This window comes from Rhinatrema bivittatum, chromosome 2, assembly GCF_901001135.1.
Source record: "Rhinatrema bivittatum chromosome 2, aRhiBiv1.1, whole genome shotgun sequence".
NCBI classification, from domain to species: domain Eukaryota; kingdom Metazoa; phylum Chordata; class Amphibia; order Gymnophiona; family Rhinatrematidae; genus Rhinatrema; species Rhinatrema bivittatum.
In genome coordinates this window covers 711,833,100-711,850,950 of record NC_042616.1, presented here as the reverse complement: position 1 = coordinate 711,850,950, position 17,851 = coordinate 711,833,100, and the positions used below count along the sequence as shown (strand labels likewise).

The window sequence follows — 17,851 nt, the reverse complement described above, 5'->3', positions numbered from 1 at the left end:
CGCGGTTAGGAGCTCTGTGAGAAATTTCTCACAACTTTCCTCACGGAACTTCTGAAGTTCAATCTTCCTAAAATCACCCTCACCGGGGGAGACCTATTGTTTCAGGCATTGGTACTGTCCTGGAACCCCTTGCTAAAATTATTGATTACCATCTACAACTATCTGTATCCAAGATTACATCATACATTAAGGATTCAACAGACTTTATCAACCATCTGGCCACCTTGCCGGTGGTGGCTGAAGATTGGATATTTGTCACAGCTGATATTACATCGTTATACACAAACATTCCCCAACAGGATGCATTCCAAATTATTAAATTTGAGTTGAGCAAATTGGATATTTCCAATAGAAAGTTACAATTCTTGTTGCAGGTTACTGAAATTGTTTTGACATACAATATGTTTAGTTTTGATACTAGAACGTATTGGCAAATTAAGGGAATCCCTATGGGGTCCCCGGTTGCACCTAGCACAGCTTGCCTATATGTGTCTTATTTTGAGGATAACATGATTTATCAATCTATGTGGAGGTCTCATATCATCACGTGGAAGCGTTTTATCGATGATATATTTTTTATATGGCAAGGATTGATGGAGGTGCTACAAGTGTTTTTGGAAGAACTGAATCAGGGAGATCCCAATTTGAAATTCACGTATACTTGTAACAGGAAATTGGTCATCTTCTTGGATATGACTGTATATGTACAAAATCATAAGTTGGTAACAACGGTGTATCGGAAAATCACTGATAGGAATACCTTACTTCATTTTAATAGTTTTCATCCGAAACAGTTACGAGAAAACATACCTATTGGTCAATTTCTCCAATTATAGAAGACTATGTACATCAGTTGATGAATACAAAGTCCAGTCCCAGAAATTAAGAGATCATTTTATAGCTCGGGGATATAAGCGTATAAAAGAGCCCTATATGCAAATAGGGACAACCTTTTGGTACATCACGAAAAACAAACACCCACGAGAGTTGCATGTACTATACCATATTCCTCTAGGACTAAGGAAATTAAAAATAGCATTTTGAGACACTGGCAGATGTTGACATCTAACCCCATATTTGGTGAAAACCCCATTTTTGCCATTAAAAAGAGACAAAATTTGGGGGGATATTTGAAACATCGGAGATCAAAGGAACGGGGGGAACAAGTGTGTGGACAAATTAGTTGTGGTAAATGCTCTGTATGTCAACATGTTTTGGTGAGAATTTCAGCATTCTTGTTTAAAATATCCATACCGATTGTTGGGGACTTTTTCGTGTGACTTGAGGGGGGTGGTGTATGCAATAGTATGCCCTTGTGGTTTAATTTATATAGGGCAGACGAGTAGAATGATTCGTTCACGAATCATAGAACATAGAAGTCGGATTAAATCGTTGAATAGTAATGCGCCCTTAGTTGAACATTGGGTAGAACAGTTGCATACAATAGAAGATATTAAATTTTTTGTGTTAACTAAATTTTTTGTGTTAACTGAATTATTTTTACCGAATGGTGTTGATTTGTCTGCAGCGCTTAAACGATTTGAACAGCGTTTCATTTTCAAATGGGGTACGGTGGCCCCGGGTGGACTTAATGGTCCAATCGAATGGGAGGCATTTTGGCATACAGCTTACAGGTGTGATTCATTGATTCTTGATCAGATGATATATAAGCTGGGGGAGACATGGTTACGTCGCTTACGTTTGTTTGACATGTGACTTCCGCGGTCCTGGGAGAGAGAGGTAGACTCGTCTAAGGTAGGTCATTAGGAGTCATTTTGTGGTTTGGTTCTTTTTCTGGTTCTTGTTTGGTCTATTTCACACAATTGTGAGTGCCTGATTTGATGGAGCTTGTTATGGTTCTGTTGAAATGCAGTTGAACGTTTGTTCTCTTTTTTTCTTTTTTATATTATAGAAATTAAAATTATAAGCCGAAGTATTCGAGTGGTGTTGAAACTGTTAACTGATTCTTCATTGGACTGAGGTTTGAGAAACTTGTGCGTGAGAATAAGCTTTGTGAAGGTTAGTAGGGGGTTTTAGAGTTCCTTGTGAGTTAGCTATTGGAGTCATGGAGATATGATGGTATTAAATATATTATGTCTTTTTGACAGATAAAAGCAGTATGACTTTTGGTGTTTTGATGAGTCCCTGATGAAGCCCTGGTGGGGGTGAAACAAGGTGCTTTTGTTGGACATAGTGTATGTTGAGGAGTGAAGGTGAAATCAGTCCCTTTTGAAATTTACGGGACTGATTCAGAATACAGCGTATATTGAAGAGCGGAGGAACGGAATGGTGTATTATTATGTGTTGCCCTTTGTGGAAGAACTGACATGATTTGAGTCCCCATATGTAAAGAAAGCAGAGTAATGTTGAAAAATCCTTTGGAAACTGAATAAGAAAGATACATTGTATTATAGAAAAAATTGATGGTGTATTGTGGGAACATTCTAACAAGTTGGGTGAGGAATTAACACATTATAACACATTGTAACAATTGAGTTGTCACACTGTCTTGTGATGTTTTTTTTAATGGTGTGCATGGAGAGTGACTGTGATTAGTTAGTTTTAACTCTGTCTAGTGAGAGTCATGTTTTTACATTTACAGTAAACAATATATTTTGCATGATATGATTGTAGTATAGAGTGTATTGTATTATATAGTGAATTCTCTCACTGTGTATATTGTGTTATGTTTTGAGAGAATAAGAAAAATATTTCCCTGTGTTGTATTTACCGTGTAGTGTATTGGGAGCCAGTGGAGGTCTTTGAGTATTGATGTGCTCGTTTCTGCGGGTGTTAGTGAGGACTTTGGCAGTGGCGTTTTGTAGCATTTGGTAGGGTTTGATGGTTGAGGCGGGGAGACCTAGTAGTATGTTGTTGCAGTCAAGTTTTGAGAAGATTATTGCTTGCAGAATGGTTCGGAAGTCGTTTTGGTGAAGGAGTGGTTTTAGCTTCTTTAGGACGTGGAGTTTATAATAGCAGTCTTTCATGCTTGTGCTTATGAATTTTTTAAGGTTCAATTCATTGTCTAGGATGACGCCTAGGTCTCTTATGTGTTGTGTGATTGGGTGTGTGGGAAGGGTGGGTTGGATGTGGTTTTAAGGTCTTTTCGTTCAGTTTGTGGCTTATTAGTAGTAACTCGGTTTTGGAGGTGTTTAGGGCGAGATTTAGTTGCGTGAGTAGTTGGTTGATGGCTGTGAGATAGATGTCCCAGAGTTGGAGGGATTTATGAATGGATTTGGAGATGGGTATAAGAATGTGGACGTCATCCGCGTAAATGAAATGCGTAGTCCAAGGTCAGAGAGGAGTTTGCATATGGGCAGCATATCGATATTGAAGAGTGAGCACGATAATGAGGAACCTTGGGGTACGCCGCAGGTAAGTCTGATAGGTTTGGACTCGTGATTGCCTATTTTGATCTTGTAATGTCTATTTTCAAGATAGGTTTGGAACCAGAGTAAGGCGGTGCTGGTTATGCCGATTTCGATGAGCCTGTCGATAAGGATTTTGTGACTGATAGTGTCAAAAGCTGCTGAGATGTCTAGCATGGCTAGAATGTAGGATTGGCCATTGTATAATCCTTTGAAAACGGTATCAGTGAGAGATATTAGAAGTGTTTCCATGCTGAAGAATTTGCGAAAGCCGAATTGTGAATAGTGTAGGATGTTATGTTTTTCTAGGTGATCCGTTACATGGGTGTTGACTACTTTTTCCAGTAGTTTAGCTATGAAAGGGAGGGTGGATATGGGTCTGAAGTTGGCTGGTTCGGCGGGATTTAGATGGTTTTTTTTTTAGGATAGGTTTAACCATGGCTTGTTTTATTGTGGCTGGGACGATTCCTTGAGTAAGCGATGTGTTAATATCTGATAGGGGTTTGGGTACTATGTTAGGTATGGATTTAAGGTATTTGGTGGGTACTGCATCGGCGGGGTGCATTGCGGGATTTATTGTTTTTATGATTTTTTCAACTTCTGAGGAGCAAGTGGTGTCGAAGGAGTCTAGGGTGGAATCAGGGTGGTTTGGGAGGAGGGTATTGTTTGTGTTGGTAGTGGGAAATTTGACCGTTATGGTTGTGATTTTATCATTAAAATAGTGCGCGAGCCCATTGCATTTGGTTTTGGATTCTTTGTCAGATATCCTGGGTGGGGATGTCTTAGGTTGGCTACGTATGAAAAGAGGACGTTGGCGTTGAATTTGAAGTTGTGTATTTTCTCGCTGTAAAAATCGCATTTGGTTTTGAGGATGGTGGTTTCTGTAAGTGTGAAGTGAGTGTATGTATGTGGCCAGTAGATTGGGGGTGGGGTTCTTGGCGCCATTTTTTTTTTCAGTGTTCCTTAAGGTGTGTGTGAGGTTTTTTTTAATTTGGTGGCGTATCAGGGTTGTTTGTTATGTAATGGGTTTACTTCTCTGGCAATAAGGGGACAGTATTTGTCTGCTAATGTTTGTGATGTTCCATGTTTTGAGCGCTGAATCTGTGCTGGTAAGGTCTAGATCATTCAATGCATCTGGGAGGGATTCGATTAGATCGTCTAATTTGCAGGCTTTCCTGAATTGTATGGTGGAGTTGAGATTAGGGTGAGAGATGGGGGTTTTATTTATAGATAGGTTTACATTTATGGTTAGGTGGTCGGACCATGGGACTGGGATACAGGAGGGTTCTTCTGAGTGTTGGATGGGTGAGTTTATGAAAATTAGGTCGAGGGTGTGTCCTGCTTTGTGTGTGGGGGAGTTTGTGATTTGTTTGAAGCCAATGGTGCTGAGTGTGGTGAGGAGGGCTTCACGGTTGGTAGATAGTGGGAGGGAGTCAATGTGTAGGTTGAAGTCTCCAAGGATGATGGGTGGGATGTCCATGTGAATGGTCTCTGTGATAAATTCGATTAGAGGGGAGGAATTGTTTTCGAGGAGTCCTGGAGGGGCGTAAACTAGACAGACTTGGAGATAGGTGGATTTGAAAAAGCCTATTTCGAATCATGGTGGTGCGTGGATGGTCTGTTGTATGAGTTTGAGTTCTTTCTTTGTAGCTAGTAGTAGTCCACCACCTCTTCTGTTGTGCCTTGGGATGGAGATGATATTGTAAAGGTGGGTTGGTAGTTGGTTGATGAGTACTGTGTCTGTTTGAACCAGGTTTCGGTGATGGCGCATATGTCGGGTTTTTGGTCTGTTAGGATGTCATTGAGGATAAGGGTCTTTTTTGTTAGTGATTGGGCGTCGAAAAGCATGAGAGAGAAAGTTGTGAGGCCAAGTAGTTGGGTTAGGGGTGTTATCATGATAGGGATGAGTGATCTTGGGAGGGTGGTGTGCTTTCTGTGAAGGGGTTTTCTAAAGAGGTGGGTTTGTTTCATGATCTTTGGGATGAGGTAGGATTCCATGTTTTGAGATGTGCAAGTTGTTGTTGTGAGTTGGGTTAGTTAGGAGGAGTTTCGAAGGGGGAGCTAATGAGGTAGGGGGGAGGGGGTGGTGATTCTGGTTTACTTGTGCGTATTAGAGGGGCTAGGGAAGAAAGGAAGCTGGTGTGGGGGGAGTAGAAATTTGCAGGGGGGGTGGTGAACAGAGTGATTTATTTGGAGGGTTGCGGAAGTTGTTTGGAGTAGGGGATTGAGGTGGGGGGGTCAGGGAGGGGGTGCTCGGCAGGGATGGAAGAGGGATTTGTCGACAGTTCAGGGGGATGATAGGGACGGGAAAAGGCTTGAGTTCAGTCTCTTCTTTATATCGATCGATCGATTGATGGGATGTGGGTGCAGCACAAAGGGGCACACCAAGGGACAGGCCCCTTTGGTCGAGCGACGCCGAAAGGCCTGCGCCTGACTTTAAAGGTCGTTCGTTGCGGCTAGTGATGTCAACAGGGGGCGGTCCTTGGCCTGGCAGGGAGAGACTGCTTGCAGAGGTACCTGGAGGCCGATGGGGGGTCGCGTGGAGCTCTTAGACCCCGGCGGGTCTGTGCCGAGCTCGCAGAGTTTTCCGAGCTAGCGTCTGGAAAAACTAGTGCAAATGTGTGGTTTGTTTTTTTTTGTGTGTGTGATTGCCCTTTTTTGTAAAAATAACGTCCATGGATCTTTTAGAATAGGTGCCTACCAACTTTGCACAGTGGGATAGTGCAGTTTTTGCCCATTGTTCTTGGTAGAAGAGCTCAAACTCTTAAGTTGGTTGGGACCATGAGACTGATAAAGTGGACTTTAAAGTCTCAATGGCATCAAGCCACTCAGCCGCTTACATCCTTTGTCCAAACAGGTCTTCCTTTCCAGCAACCATCTCCTCAGATGACTTTAACCATAGATGCCTCCAACTTAGGTTGGGGAGCCCATGTCAAAAGCCTTCAAACCCAAGGGACTTGGACAAGAACCGAAGCGACCTATCAAATAAACTTCCTGGAGCTTTGGGCGATGCGGTATGCCCTCTATGCATTCAAGCGACCTATCAAATAAACTTCCTGGAGCTTTGGGCGATGCGGTATGCCCTCTATGCATTCAAGCGACCTATCAAATAAACTTCCTGGAACTTTGGGCGATGCGGTATGCCCTCTATGCATTCAACCATGCCTCTCCAACAAGGTAGTCTTGATCCAAACAGACAACCAAGTTGCAATGTGGTACCTGACAAAAAGGTGGGCACGGGCTCTTATCTGCTCTGCCAAGAGGCGGCGCAGATTTGGGCCTGGGCCCTGCCGCACTCAATTCCACTGCCAGCCACTTATCTGGCAGGCACAGAGAATGCACTGGCGGACCACCTCAGCCGACGTTTCCAGCCTCACAAGTGGTCCTTGGATCCCTCTGTTGTGAGCAGAATCTTCCACTGGTGGGGTCAACTGATCATCGACCCCTTTGCGTCCAAGCAGAACCGCAAAGTGGAACGCTTCTGCTCCCTGCACAGGGACCGGACAGCACCAACCATGGATGCCTTTGCCCATCCCTGGAACACAAGTCTGCTATATGCTTACCTTCTGATTCCACTAATAAGCAAGACTCTCGTGAAGCTACAACAGGTTCGAGGCTTAATGATACTCATAGCCCCGTATTGGCCACGCCAAGTCTGGTTTCCCATACTTCTCAACCTCTCTGTCCAGGATCCCATTCGCCTGGGCACAGAGCCCAACCTCATAACACAGAATCATGGCAAGTTACACCACCCAAACCTCCAGACCCTGTCTCTGACGGCCTGGATGTTGAAAGGTTGATTCTACAACCATTCAATATTTCTAGTGGCATCTCTCAAGTCCTCATAGCTTCACGGAAGCCTTCCATGTGGAAATCTTCCCACTCTAAATGGAAGAGGTTTATCTTGTGGTGCACACAGAAGGGCTTTGATCCCTTTTCTTGCCCCACATCCAAACTATTAGACTATCTCTAGCACCTTTCGGAATCTGGTCTCCAGACTTCCTCTATATGAGTACACCTCAGTGCCATCTCTGCGAACCATCAAGGTATAGGGGATGCCCCGATTACGGCTCAACCCCTGGTGAGTCAGTTAACCCTCCTCTACGACCACCAGTCATGGCATGGGACCTCAATGTAGTACTTGCATGGCTCATGTGTCCTCCTTATGAGCCCCTGCACGCCTGCGAACTCAGATATCTTACTTGGAAAATTATTTTCCTAGTAGCCATTACATCTGCTCGCAGAGTAAGTGAGTTACAGGCCCTTGTGACCTACTCACCCTACACAAGATTCCTCCATGACCGGGTGGTTCTCCTCACTCACCCTAAATTCCTTCCTAAGGTAGTAACAGATATCCACTTAAATCAGCCCATAGTCTTGCCCACTTTCTTCCCAAGGCCTCATGCTCGCCCGGGTGAGTGAGCTCTGCACACCTTGGACTGCAAACGTGCACTTGCATTTTATTTAGATCGTACTGCAACCCATAGGAAGTCCACCCAACTGTTTCATTTGACAAAAACAAGCTTGGAGTTGCGGTGGGCATGCAGACTCTCTCCAACTTTTTGGCAGACTGCATTGAATTCTGCTACCAGAAGCAGGCCTTCCACTTCAGGGACGAGTGAAAGTGCACTCAGCCAGGGCCATGGCAACGTCAGTAGCACACTACCGTTCAGTACCGATTGCCGACATCTGCAGGGCTGCAACATGGAGCCCTCTCCACACCTTCGCAGCCCACTACTGTCTTGACAAGGCTGGCAGACAAAATTCCGTCTTTGGCCAGTCTGTCCTACGGAACCTGTTCCCAGTGTAAAAACCCAACTCGTCTTACCTTGACCCGCTGTGAATTTCATGCTGCCTCATCGTTGCCAACAGCACCCCAGTTGTTGTGCCTGTTGCACATGTTGTGTGCTGCTTGGCCTGCTTCTTATGACTCAGCCTGTAGCTTGCTATTCACCCACATGTGAGGGCTACCATCCTGCTTGTCCTGGGAGAAAACAGAGTTGCTTACCTGAAACAGGTGTTCTCCCAGGACAGCAGGATGTTAGTCCTCACGAAACCCGTCTGCCACCCTGCGGAGTTGGGTTCGATTTCATTTTCTTATTTTATTTTTCGCTCTTTTTGCTACAAACGAGACTGAAGGGGGACCCCTGGTGGCTACAGGGTTAGTGGCATGCTGGGCATGTGCAATGTGCCAGAGTTCTAGAAACTTGGACAAAAGTGTTCCATGACAGGGCTCCATCTGATGATGTCATCCACATGTGAGGACTAACATCCTGCTGTCCTGGGAGAACACCTGTTACAAGTAAGCAACTCTGCTTTCTCCCATGTTGTGTTGAAGGGTAAGAAATCCCTAATCAAGCCCCTTTGTCTGTGCAAATCCTTAACAATTTGTGATCTACATTTTTGTAAGAAAGGCTAGAGATCCAGTAAAATCATTAATTCAATCCTACACAGATTCTGTTGCAAAAATATGATTCAAAGGTCTTTATGAACTGTTTTTCAGTACTCGGGGAAGATTTAGGGTCTAAAATTATATTTATCTGTTTGAATGTTAGGTATTTATGAATATATAGAAGTCTGCTTCTGTCAACTTAAACCACTTGAGAAAGAATTTGATTGACAAAGGACTTAGGTTTTAGTAGTATTCCTTGAATAATTCTTTCACTAAACAAATCTAATCACTTTGGGAGATCAGACAGTTTGAACAAGGGAATGTGTTAGATATAGTATACTTAAAATTCAGCAAAACTTGTGATACTGTTCTGCATAGAAGGCTCATGCATAAACTTGAGCAGCCTAGGGGTATATTTAAGGAGGTTTTAATGATGGAATGTTTGGGCACTTAATGTATAGATCACATACCTGTGTGATTTAAGCCCAGTTGGAGAATGGAATGAGGGTAATGTATACCTATGGACCATACAGTACTCATTCACTCTGGAACCTTTCGCACACTCTGGAACAGATTTTAAGACACTGAGATAATGTATATATTTCCTAGCACCCAGACAGATTAATTCAGGACCAATGGGTTATGCATCTCTACCAGCAGATAGAAACGGAGCAGAGCTGATGTCAGAGTATGTATTCTCCTGAGGTGACATTAGCTTACCAGTATTCTCTGTCTTCAGGTGGACATGCATCTCCCTACTTGGGAGTACTTCAAATTTTAGAAGGAGAAATAAAAGGAGATTTAATTTGCCCTGCTCTTCTGCAGTAATACCAAATAGTCCCTCCCCCAGTTGAGAATTGCTGAGGTGATTTCTGTGGTCCCTCAGATAAGTGCCTTGGTCCAGTAGCTGGTTTTCTCAACCGACATGGACTTAGCTGTTAAAATAGCTGAGAGATAAACTAGCAAAAACTTGATTAATAACCGATAACCATTTCAGTACTCAGCCAATAGGAAACACTGAACTCAGACAAAGAATGCATTAACACTCATTTAGGGACTGGAGTAACACTGACCAGTAATCCCAGGAACACGTAACCACGCAGGAGGACCATAACACAATGATTCTGCAGCCAAGGGTGGGAAGCTGAATTCATCTGTCTGGTTTAAGGAAATTATCAGGTAAATAGTAATGTTTTATTTCCTAGCACCTAGACAAATGAATTCAGGACCAGTGGGCTGTACCCAAGCTACTCCCGAATATGGTAGGAGGCTGCCTGAGGTCTTGTCAAAACCGCACGTGCAAAGGTTGCGTCCTTCCGGGCCTGCACTTCCAGATGATAATACCTGGAAAAGGTATGTAAGGAGGACCGTGTTGCAGCTTGGCAAATGTCGACTGGAGACAACAATCTAACTAACCCATGACATTGTCTGAGCACTAGTGAAATGAGCCCTAACTTGAGTAGGTAGCAGCTTTTCAGCATCAACATACGCGGCTGTGACTACCTCGTTAATCCAGGAGCTGTTGTAGCCCGCAAAGCCTGCTCACCCTGTTTACCTCCATCATGAAGAACAAACAGGCAGTCCATCTTCCGGAAAGGTTTAGAAACCTCCAGATACCTTACTATATGTCTGACATCCAAGGGTCACAACAGGCGATATTCCTTCCCATCTCTTTCCCTATCCAGAGAAGGCAGAAGTGGACTGATTCAAGTGGCAAAAAGGAAGGAACAGCTTTCAAACCAGTCGTGACAGGGCAACCCTTCCCGATGTAGACCAAGCAAATCGTTTCCTTGAGCCAAGGATGCCTTAGATGACCTCCAAAGAGCACAAAAAGGTGATCAATTTTCAAAAAGAGTTAATGACCTTCAAATACCGAAGGAGAACCCAGCGGCCATCTAACAGATGAAGATCTCTTCCCATAGCGGGGTCACGAGCCCAATCAGGGAATCCAGGTAACTCCACGGACTGATTAGCATGAAAGGCAGACACCACTTTCGGCAAAAAAGAAGGGAAAGTGCGCAGGGACACCCTATCAGCCGAGATGCGAAGAAAGGGATCCCTACAGGAAAGAGCCTGCAATTCTGAAATACGCCTCGCAGAACAGATGGCCACCAAGAACACCGTCTTCAAGGTGAGGTCCTTTAAGGAATCATGTCCCAGAGGCTCAAAAGGGGGATCACGAAGCGCCCTCAAGCCCAGATTGAGATTCCACTCTGGGCATAACTTCCACCTACCTGCCCTAGGAGACATCCCAGGGCCAAAACCTGAACACGCAGGGAACTATAAGCCAAACCCTTAGATAATCCCTGCTGCAAAAACCCCAAGACCTGAGGAATGGTCACCGACAACGGCACTACACCCTGCTAGTCACACCAGACTTCAAACACCTTCTACACTCGAGCGTATGTCATAGACATCGAGGACCGCCTGGACTGAAGCAGAGTGGAAATCGCCTGTTCCGAATAACCTTTCATCTGTAGCCGCCACCTCTCAAACACCAGGATGCGAGAGAGAAGTGATCCTCCCAATCTGAAAAAAAATGGGCCCTTGTCGCAGGAGATTCAGCAGATGAGCTAGGCGTAGCGGGCCATCTGTGGCCAACCGTATCAGGTCCGCAAACCATGGCCGCCGCGGCCACTCCGGTGCCACCAGAATTACCGAATCGGGCCCGATCAGGGGCCATGGAGGAAAGGCATATAGGAGGATTCCAGTTGGCCACTTGCAGACTAGGGCGTCTACTCCCACCGCCCCGATTTCCTTCTTTCGGCTGAAGAACTGGTCCATCTTGGCGTTGACACGGGTCGCCATGAAGTCCAGTTGGGGAACTCCCCATCGGGCACAAATGTGATCCGTTGTCACGATCACCCAAACTGGAACTTTGAGGGGCATCCCTTTCTGTAAATTATCTTCTGACAGTCACCATTGCAGGCTGGACCTGATTCGCTGCGACAAAGGCAGGGACAACTGTTATTGCTCTGACACTGGGTCCCACCGTGACAGTTGTTCTTTCTGCAACGGTCTCAGGTGAGCGAAGGCCCAAGATACCATTTCCAACATCGACGCCATGAACCCCAGAACTTGTAGGTAATCCCACACTCTGGGGATTGGAAGCTGTAACAAGAGAGACACTTGATGCTGCAATTTGTACATCCTGACATTCGTGAGAAACACCCTGCCCTGGAGGTTGTCAAAACGAGCTCCCAAATACTCCAGACACTGTGACGGAGTCAGATGACTTTTCGCTTCGTTGATTACCCAGCCTAGGGACTGGAGACAATGGATCACACGAAGAACCATCCGCTCGCCTTCCTCTTCCGACTGGCTCGAATCAGCCAATCGTCAAGGTAAGGATGGACCATTATCCCTTCTTTCTGGAGGGTCGCTGCCACCTCAACCATCACCTTGGTAAAGGTGCGTGGGGCCGTTGCCAGTCCGAACTGCAGTGCTCGGAACTGAAAATGCTGACCCAGGATCTTGAATCGTACGAATCTCTGGTGAGTGCTGCGAATCGGGATGTGTAGATAACCCTCGGTGATATCCAAGGAGGCGAGGAACTCTGCCTTTTGAACCACTGCGATGACTGTTCGAAGTGTTTCCATTCGAAAACGGGGCACCTTCAAGCAGCGATTCACCTTCTGTAGGTCCAGGATGGGTCGGAAAGTGCCCTCCTTTTTGGGAACCACGAAATAAATGGGAGTACCATCCCCTTCTCCGTTCCTCAGACGGCACGGGGACAATCGCCTTCAGGGCCAGCAATCTTTGTAGAGTGTCTTCTACCTTGGCTTGCTTGTTATGGGAAACGCATCGCGATTCCACAAAGGCCGGCATGAGAGGCCGAGAAAATTCTAAGGCGCAAACGTTTTACCACCTTCAACACCCAGTGATCAGAGGTGATCTTGGCCCACTCCTTGTAAAATTGGGACAACCTGCCCATCCCGTCCGAGAAGTGGGCAGGCCTGATTTCATTGGGCAGACTTCCCGGTTCCCTGATTGAAACCACCTCTGGCAGGACGACTGGAGCCGCGAAAGGGACTGTGCATGGGAAGAGGTCTGTCTGGAACCAGAGGGTGGAATACTCCTCCCCGACCTGCTTTTTCGGAAATCCCAAAAAAACGGGATCGAGGACCGAATGACTTCCTGTAGGGCTTTCTTTCTTCCTGTAGTTTATTGCCCTTGGAATCCCCCAGAGATTTCATCAGCTGATCCAAATCCTCTCCAAACAGCAACTTCCCTCGAAAAGGCAGATTGCACAGATGCGACTTGGAGGGAGCATCCGCTGCCCAATTGCAGAGCCATAGGAGTTGCCGAGCCGCCACCAAGGAGACCATAGTCTGGGCCACCGAACGCACCAAGTCATATAAGGCATCCGCCACACATGCTACTGCCGCCTCCAGATGAGCCGCCTGAGAAGCTGACAAAGTCATGTGTTTTTGAATCCAACATAAACACGCTCTTTGCATCATGCTGGCACACACTGCCACATGAAGTCGTAAGGTGGAGACCTCGAACACCCACTTCAGCTGCAGCTCCAGCTTGCGGTCCTGCACATCTCTGAGAGCAGCTGCTCCCGCCACTGGAATGGTCGTCTTCTTGGTCACCACTGATACAGCCGTATCGACCTTAGGTACCCTGAGGCGTTCCATTAGCGAGTACAGTTTCTGCATCACCCGGCCAACCTTAAGCCCCACCTCTGGTGATTCCCACTCCCGGCTGATGAACTTTTGAATTTTCGGGATGGAAAAAGCACTAGGTGGACCCCGGAGACCATCCAGGACTGGGTTCACTCCCTCGCCGTTGGAATCTTCCAGAGAGGATTTCACCCCCAATTCCTCAAGCACCTGGGGAATAAGGTGGTGCAATTCCTCCCTTTTAAACAGCCGGACTACGCGGGGGTCTCCCCCTTCGCACTAGGTTCTACTGGATCCTGATCGTCGCCGCCCGTATCTACGTCTGGAGGGACCTCGCCCTGATCTGCAACGGTGTCCCACAGGGACGGAGTTGAGTCGTTCCCCTGCTGGTCGACTGCACCTGCTAGATCCTTCCGAGCCAAAGTTGCCTGGGACGGACGACCTTCAGTTCGCAGATGGGCACGCTTGGGAACTCCCACACTCCCATCCTGGGCTCTGCGCTTCACGAGCTTCTGAGCCAGAAATGCTTCATACATGAGCAGCACAAATTCCGGTGAAAATCCCCCTGGTCCCGTCTCATTACTGCTAGAATCAGTGTCCGTGTCTCTTGATTCTTCTGGTCTCGGAGTCCGTGCAGTGGGGGACAGCGGGGGAGGGTCATCCTGGGAAACCTTTTCCACAGGGTGCGCAGTGGGGGTTGGGCTCCTTCCGTTAGACCCATCTGCCGAGTCTGACCTGTGTGCACACTTTAGGTTTGGTCCTCTTGTCTGAGGCCCCCTCCCCACCCAGTGCACAGTGACAGGGGGTCTAAATAAGCTGACCATACCTTGTAAGCCTTACAGCGTTCCACCAGAGGAGTTTCTGCCATGTTCCTCCTTTAAAAAGGGGCATATAACTCCCCCCCCCCCCCCCCCCCCCCCAGAAGAAAACAGGTGCTTCCACCCAGGCCTGGTGACCCTTGCCAAAAACAGCGCGAAAACCGGCCCCAGGAACACTGGGGAGCCACGTGGGAGGTCAAAAGAAAAAACAAAATGGCCGCCACAGTAAAAATAGCTCCGAAGTCGGTGGTAAAAATGAGGCAGGGAGCCTAAAAACGTCCTCGGAGGTTCTTATCAGGGCTGAAACACTCTCCCCTCTTCTTCAGGGGTCTGTCTGGATCTACACCAGCGGGAAGACTGATTTAGCATGGGAGCTGCGGTGAACAGGAGCTGTTTCTTTTTTTTTTCTTTTTTTTTACTCAAAAAACTTTAACTCCTAGTAACAGAAAAAAATAAAGCCTAAGCTAAGAATAATAGAAAAAAATCCCCAAAGGGGCTCCTTCCCTGTACCGCAGACACTGAGGGAGCCAGTCCCCTGGCTATCAGGGGACTCGGAACCACACGGGCTAGCACTGCCAGGGGTCTACCTGAGGGATGGTCCAGACACTGAACCTAGCATTTCAGGGAGCAAGAAAATCTGTCTCACACAGAGCTGCAAGTATACACGACTACCATCTGCTGGAGTCAGAGAAATACTGATGAGCTGCAACTGCCACCCTTGGGATACCGGTGCCTTGAAGCTTTTTTTCTCTGACTTCATCTGCTGGTGGGAGTGCATAACCCACTGGTCTGGACTGATCTGGGTATGATTAGGAATGCCTCGTCCAACAAAAGCCATTATCTTGGGTCCAGACTCTCCCTACTGAGAGAGTCTGCTCTTACATTGTCTTTTCCTGCAGTGTGCAAGGCCAAGATCTGCTGGCTTTTGGTTCCTCCCTGCTGGTTGATGTAAGCCACTGTCACTGCATTGTCCAACATTATCAGGACCGCTTGACCCTGCTACCTGCCGCTGAATTGCAAGCATGCAAAGCGTCCTGCCCAGACTTCCAGCCAACTGATGTTCCAAAGAGAGTCTTCCATACTCAAGCGCCCTTGCACTGTCAATTCTTGACAGCGAACTCCCCAACCCTGGAGGCTCGCATCAGTCATGAGTACTAATCAGTCCGGCGATTTTACGGAAGCTCCCTTTCTTATCAACTGTTGGCGTTGCTTATTTTTTTTTCTCTGTTTTTCATTTAGTCAGGCCAAAACAGTACGGTGCACTCAGCCAAGCGCACCGTTTAGCACCTGTTTGGCCACGCGTTTGACACGCGTCTATTACCCCTTATACTGTATGGGGTAACAACACCTCGAAAACGCGCAGCCAACCTTGCGAAAACTAATAGCGCTCATCACGTGCAAATGCATATTGATGAGCCTAGTAGTTAGTCGCCTGGGATATTGAAAGTAAAATGTGCAGCCAAGCCGCACATTTTACGCTTAGAAATTAACACCTGCCCAAGGGCAGGCTTTAAGATCTAAACAACCCAGGAAAGTGTACAAGAAAACAGAAAATATTGCTTTTCTGTACACCCTCCACTTAATATCCTAGAAATTAAAAAAAAAAAATAAATCTGCCTGCCGGTCAGCGGGTTAAAAAAATGGATGCTCAATTTTGCGGGCGTCTGTTTTCCTGTGATTGGTGAACTGCTTATCTTCGGCAGAAGCTAAGCACAAGCAAAGTTGCCTTCTTGCAACAGATGTCCTCTGAAAACAATTTGCACTAACCTGTCCACTTCCCTGTTGGGCATTTTCTCCTCTTTTTTTAGCAATTGTGGGAAGTCCTGCCAATGCTCAATAAATACTTTGTTTATACTAGCAAAGTTCTAAGATGTTCTATTCTTCTTGATAACTTGTGCAGTTATGTAATCCAATTGCATGAGAGATGAATTGCTGTCTTCAGTGAAGCTTATTTCCAGTAAACAACTTCACTTAATGCTCACTGGGCAATCTTTCTTTTGCAGGGTTAGTACGAGATGATACATTATATGAAAATGATGATGTGAAGGAGGCAATAAGGAGGCTTCCAGAAATAGTTTATGATGAAAGAAACTTCCGCTTGAAGAGAGCTTTGGATCTGTCACTTAAACATCAAATACTTCCTAAAGAACAGTGGACAAAATATGAAGAGGTATTTTATTAAATGTAATTTGTGGCCTGCTGAGACTGAAGCAGACGCTTGAATAATTTACAAGCCAGTGGTGCACATTTCGTCTTCTGTTCCGATTTTAAAAATAGGTATTTATACACTTTTAGGGCCTGATTCACTGCAGCCTGTTCTCTGTATGAAAAGATCTTGATAAGCCAGGCTCTTCATGTACTATTTTTCTGTATAGCTTGTCCTAATGAAAATGTATGTTTGCCCAATGCTTTGCTACTTAAATATGGTTCTGAAACAAAAAAAACCACCTTTTTAAAAAGAAATCGTTTTTGGAGTGCCTATATGTTGCTTGTGGTACTTTATGGTTGCCCAGCATATATATATATATATATATATATATATATATATATATATATATATATATTTATTTTACTTTTTGTGCATGTTTAATGATTTCGCAATAAGGATTTATGAAAGCTAGTAGAATTCTTTTTTCAAGTGATATCCAGCAAACAGTAATGGCATGTCTTGAGCTTTCATTTGATGCCCCACCCCCCCCCCCCAAAGAAGGCTTCTTCGTACTGAGAATTTTAATTCAGTTTCACTTCAAGGTTGAAATCTGAAGGAGAGGCAGAAGTCAGGCTTTCTTTGCATATTTAATGTGATCTTTACCTAACACCACCCTACCATCACTCCACATGATTCTTGCCATTTTTCCTGGCTCTTTGCTTGATTATATTATGTAACATTGTTTCCTGCAAAAGGAGACCTTCAAAATTGAAATGAAAGAGAAATCTCGACAATATAGCCACATTCCTTGTATTGGAATTGGGCCTTTTAGTTCCTACTTCTTTCTTAATGTAAATCCAGGTGACAAGTATAGCAAGTCATTTATGCTTTGTGTTTTAGAGAGATTAATTAATTAATTTATTTATTTATTTTTAGGATGTGCACTACCTTGAACCATATCTGAAAGAGGTTATCCATGAAAGAAAAGAACGAGAAGAGTGGGAGAAGAAATAATACATTAATAACTGACTGGTTTGTTTAATATATAAAATAAAATCTAATAGTTGAGCTGTATATCTTTCTTTTAGTGTGACATATGAGGATAAAGTAACATCTCCCGTATGGATTTTTACAGCCTTCCATAATAATAAAGATGTCTATAATAAAAAGAAAATAAATTGTAAAAGATATTTTTGTTCTCAATTTAAAGAAAATGTCTTCTGTTTTTTTGGGGGGACGGGAGTGGGGTGGTTGGGTTTTTGGGCTATATCACATTTGAATGAGTATTGTACAATTTATGTTCCATCCCTCATGAGTAACTGGTGAATATACAATTAAGCCCTGGCGTTTTGAGATTTAGGTAAACTGCTATTTTTTGTTAGCTAGCAGTATGAATGTGCTGTAGTGCAACTTCTTCTCTTGCTGTTATCTTATAAATGTTCCTAGCCGCACATGTTTCATTACCCACTTTGCTCTTGGAAAACATCTTTGATTTT

The 17,851-nt window shown here is 45.2% G+C and overlaps 1 protein-coding gene across 2 annotated transcripts in view; it reads left to right on the top strand.

Moving 5' to 3' along the window:
• LOC115085567 (cytochrome b-c1 complex subunit 7) overlaps positions 1–17,543 on the top strand; it is a 30,422-nt gene extending 12,879 nt beyond the window's left edge. For both annotated transcript variants that reach the window (XM_029591750.1, XM_029591752.1), the window contains 2 exons: positions 16,210–16,376; positions 17,292–17,543. In XM_029591750.1, the coding sequence (XP_029447610.1) occupies positions 16,210–16,376; positions 17,292–17,369 (245 nt within the window). In that variant the 3' untranslated portion in view covers positions 17,370–17,543. The remainder of the gene's footprint in view (positions 1–16,209; positions 16,377–17,291) is intronic.
• Positions 17,544–17,851: the final 308 nt, after the last annotated feature.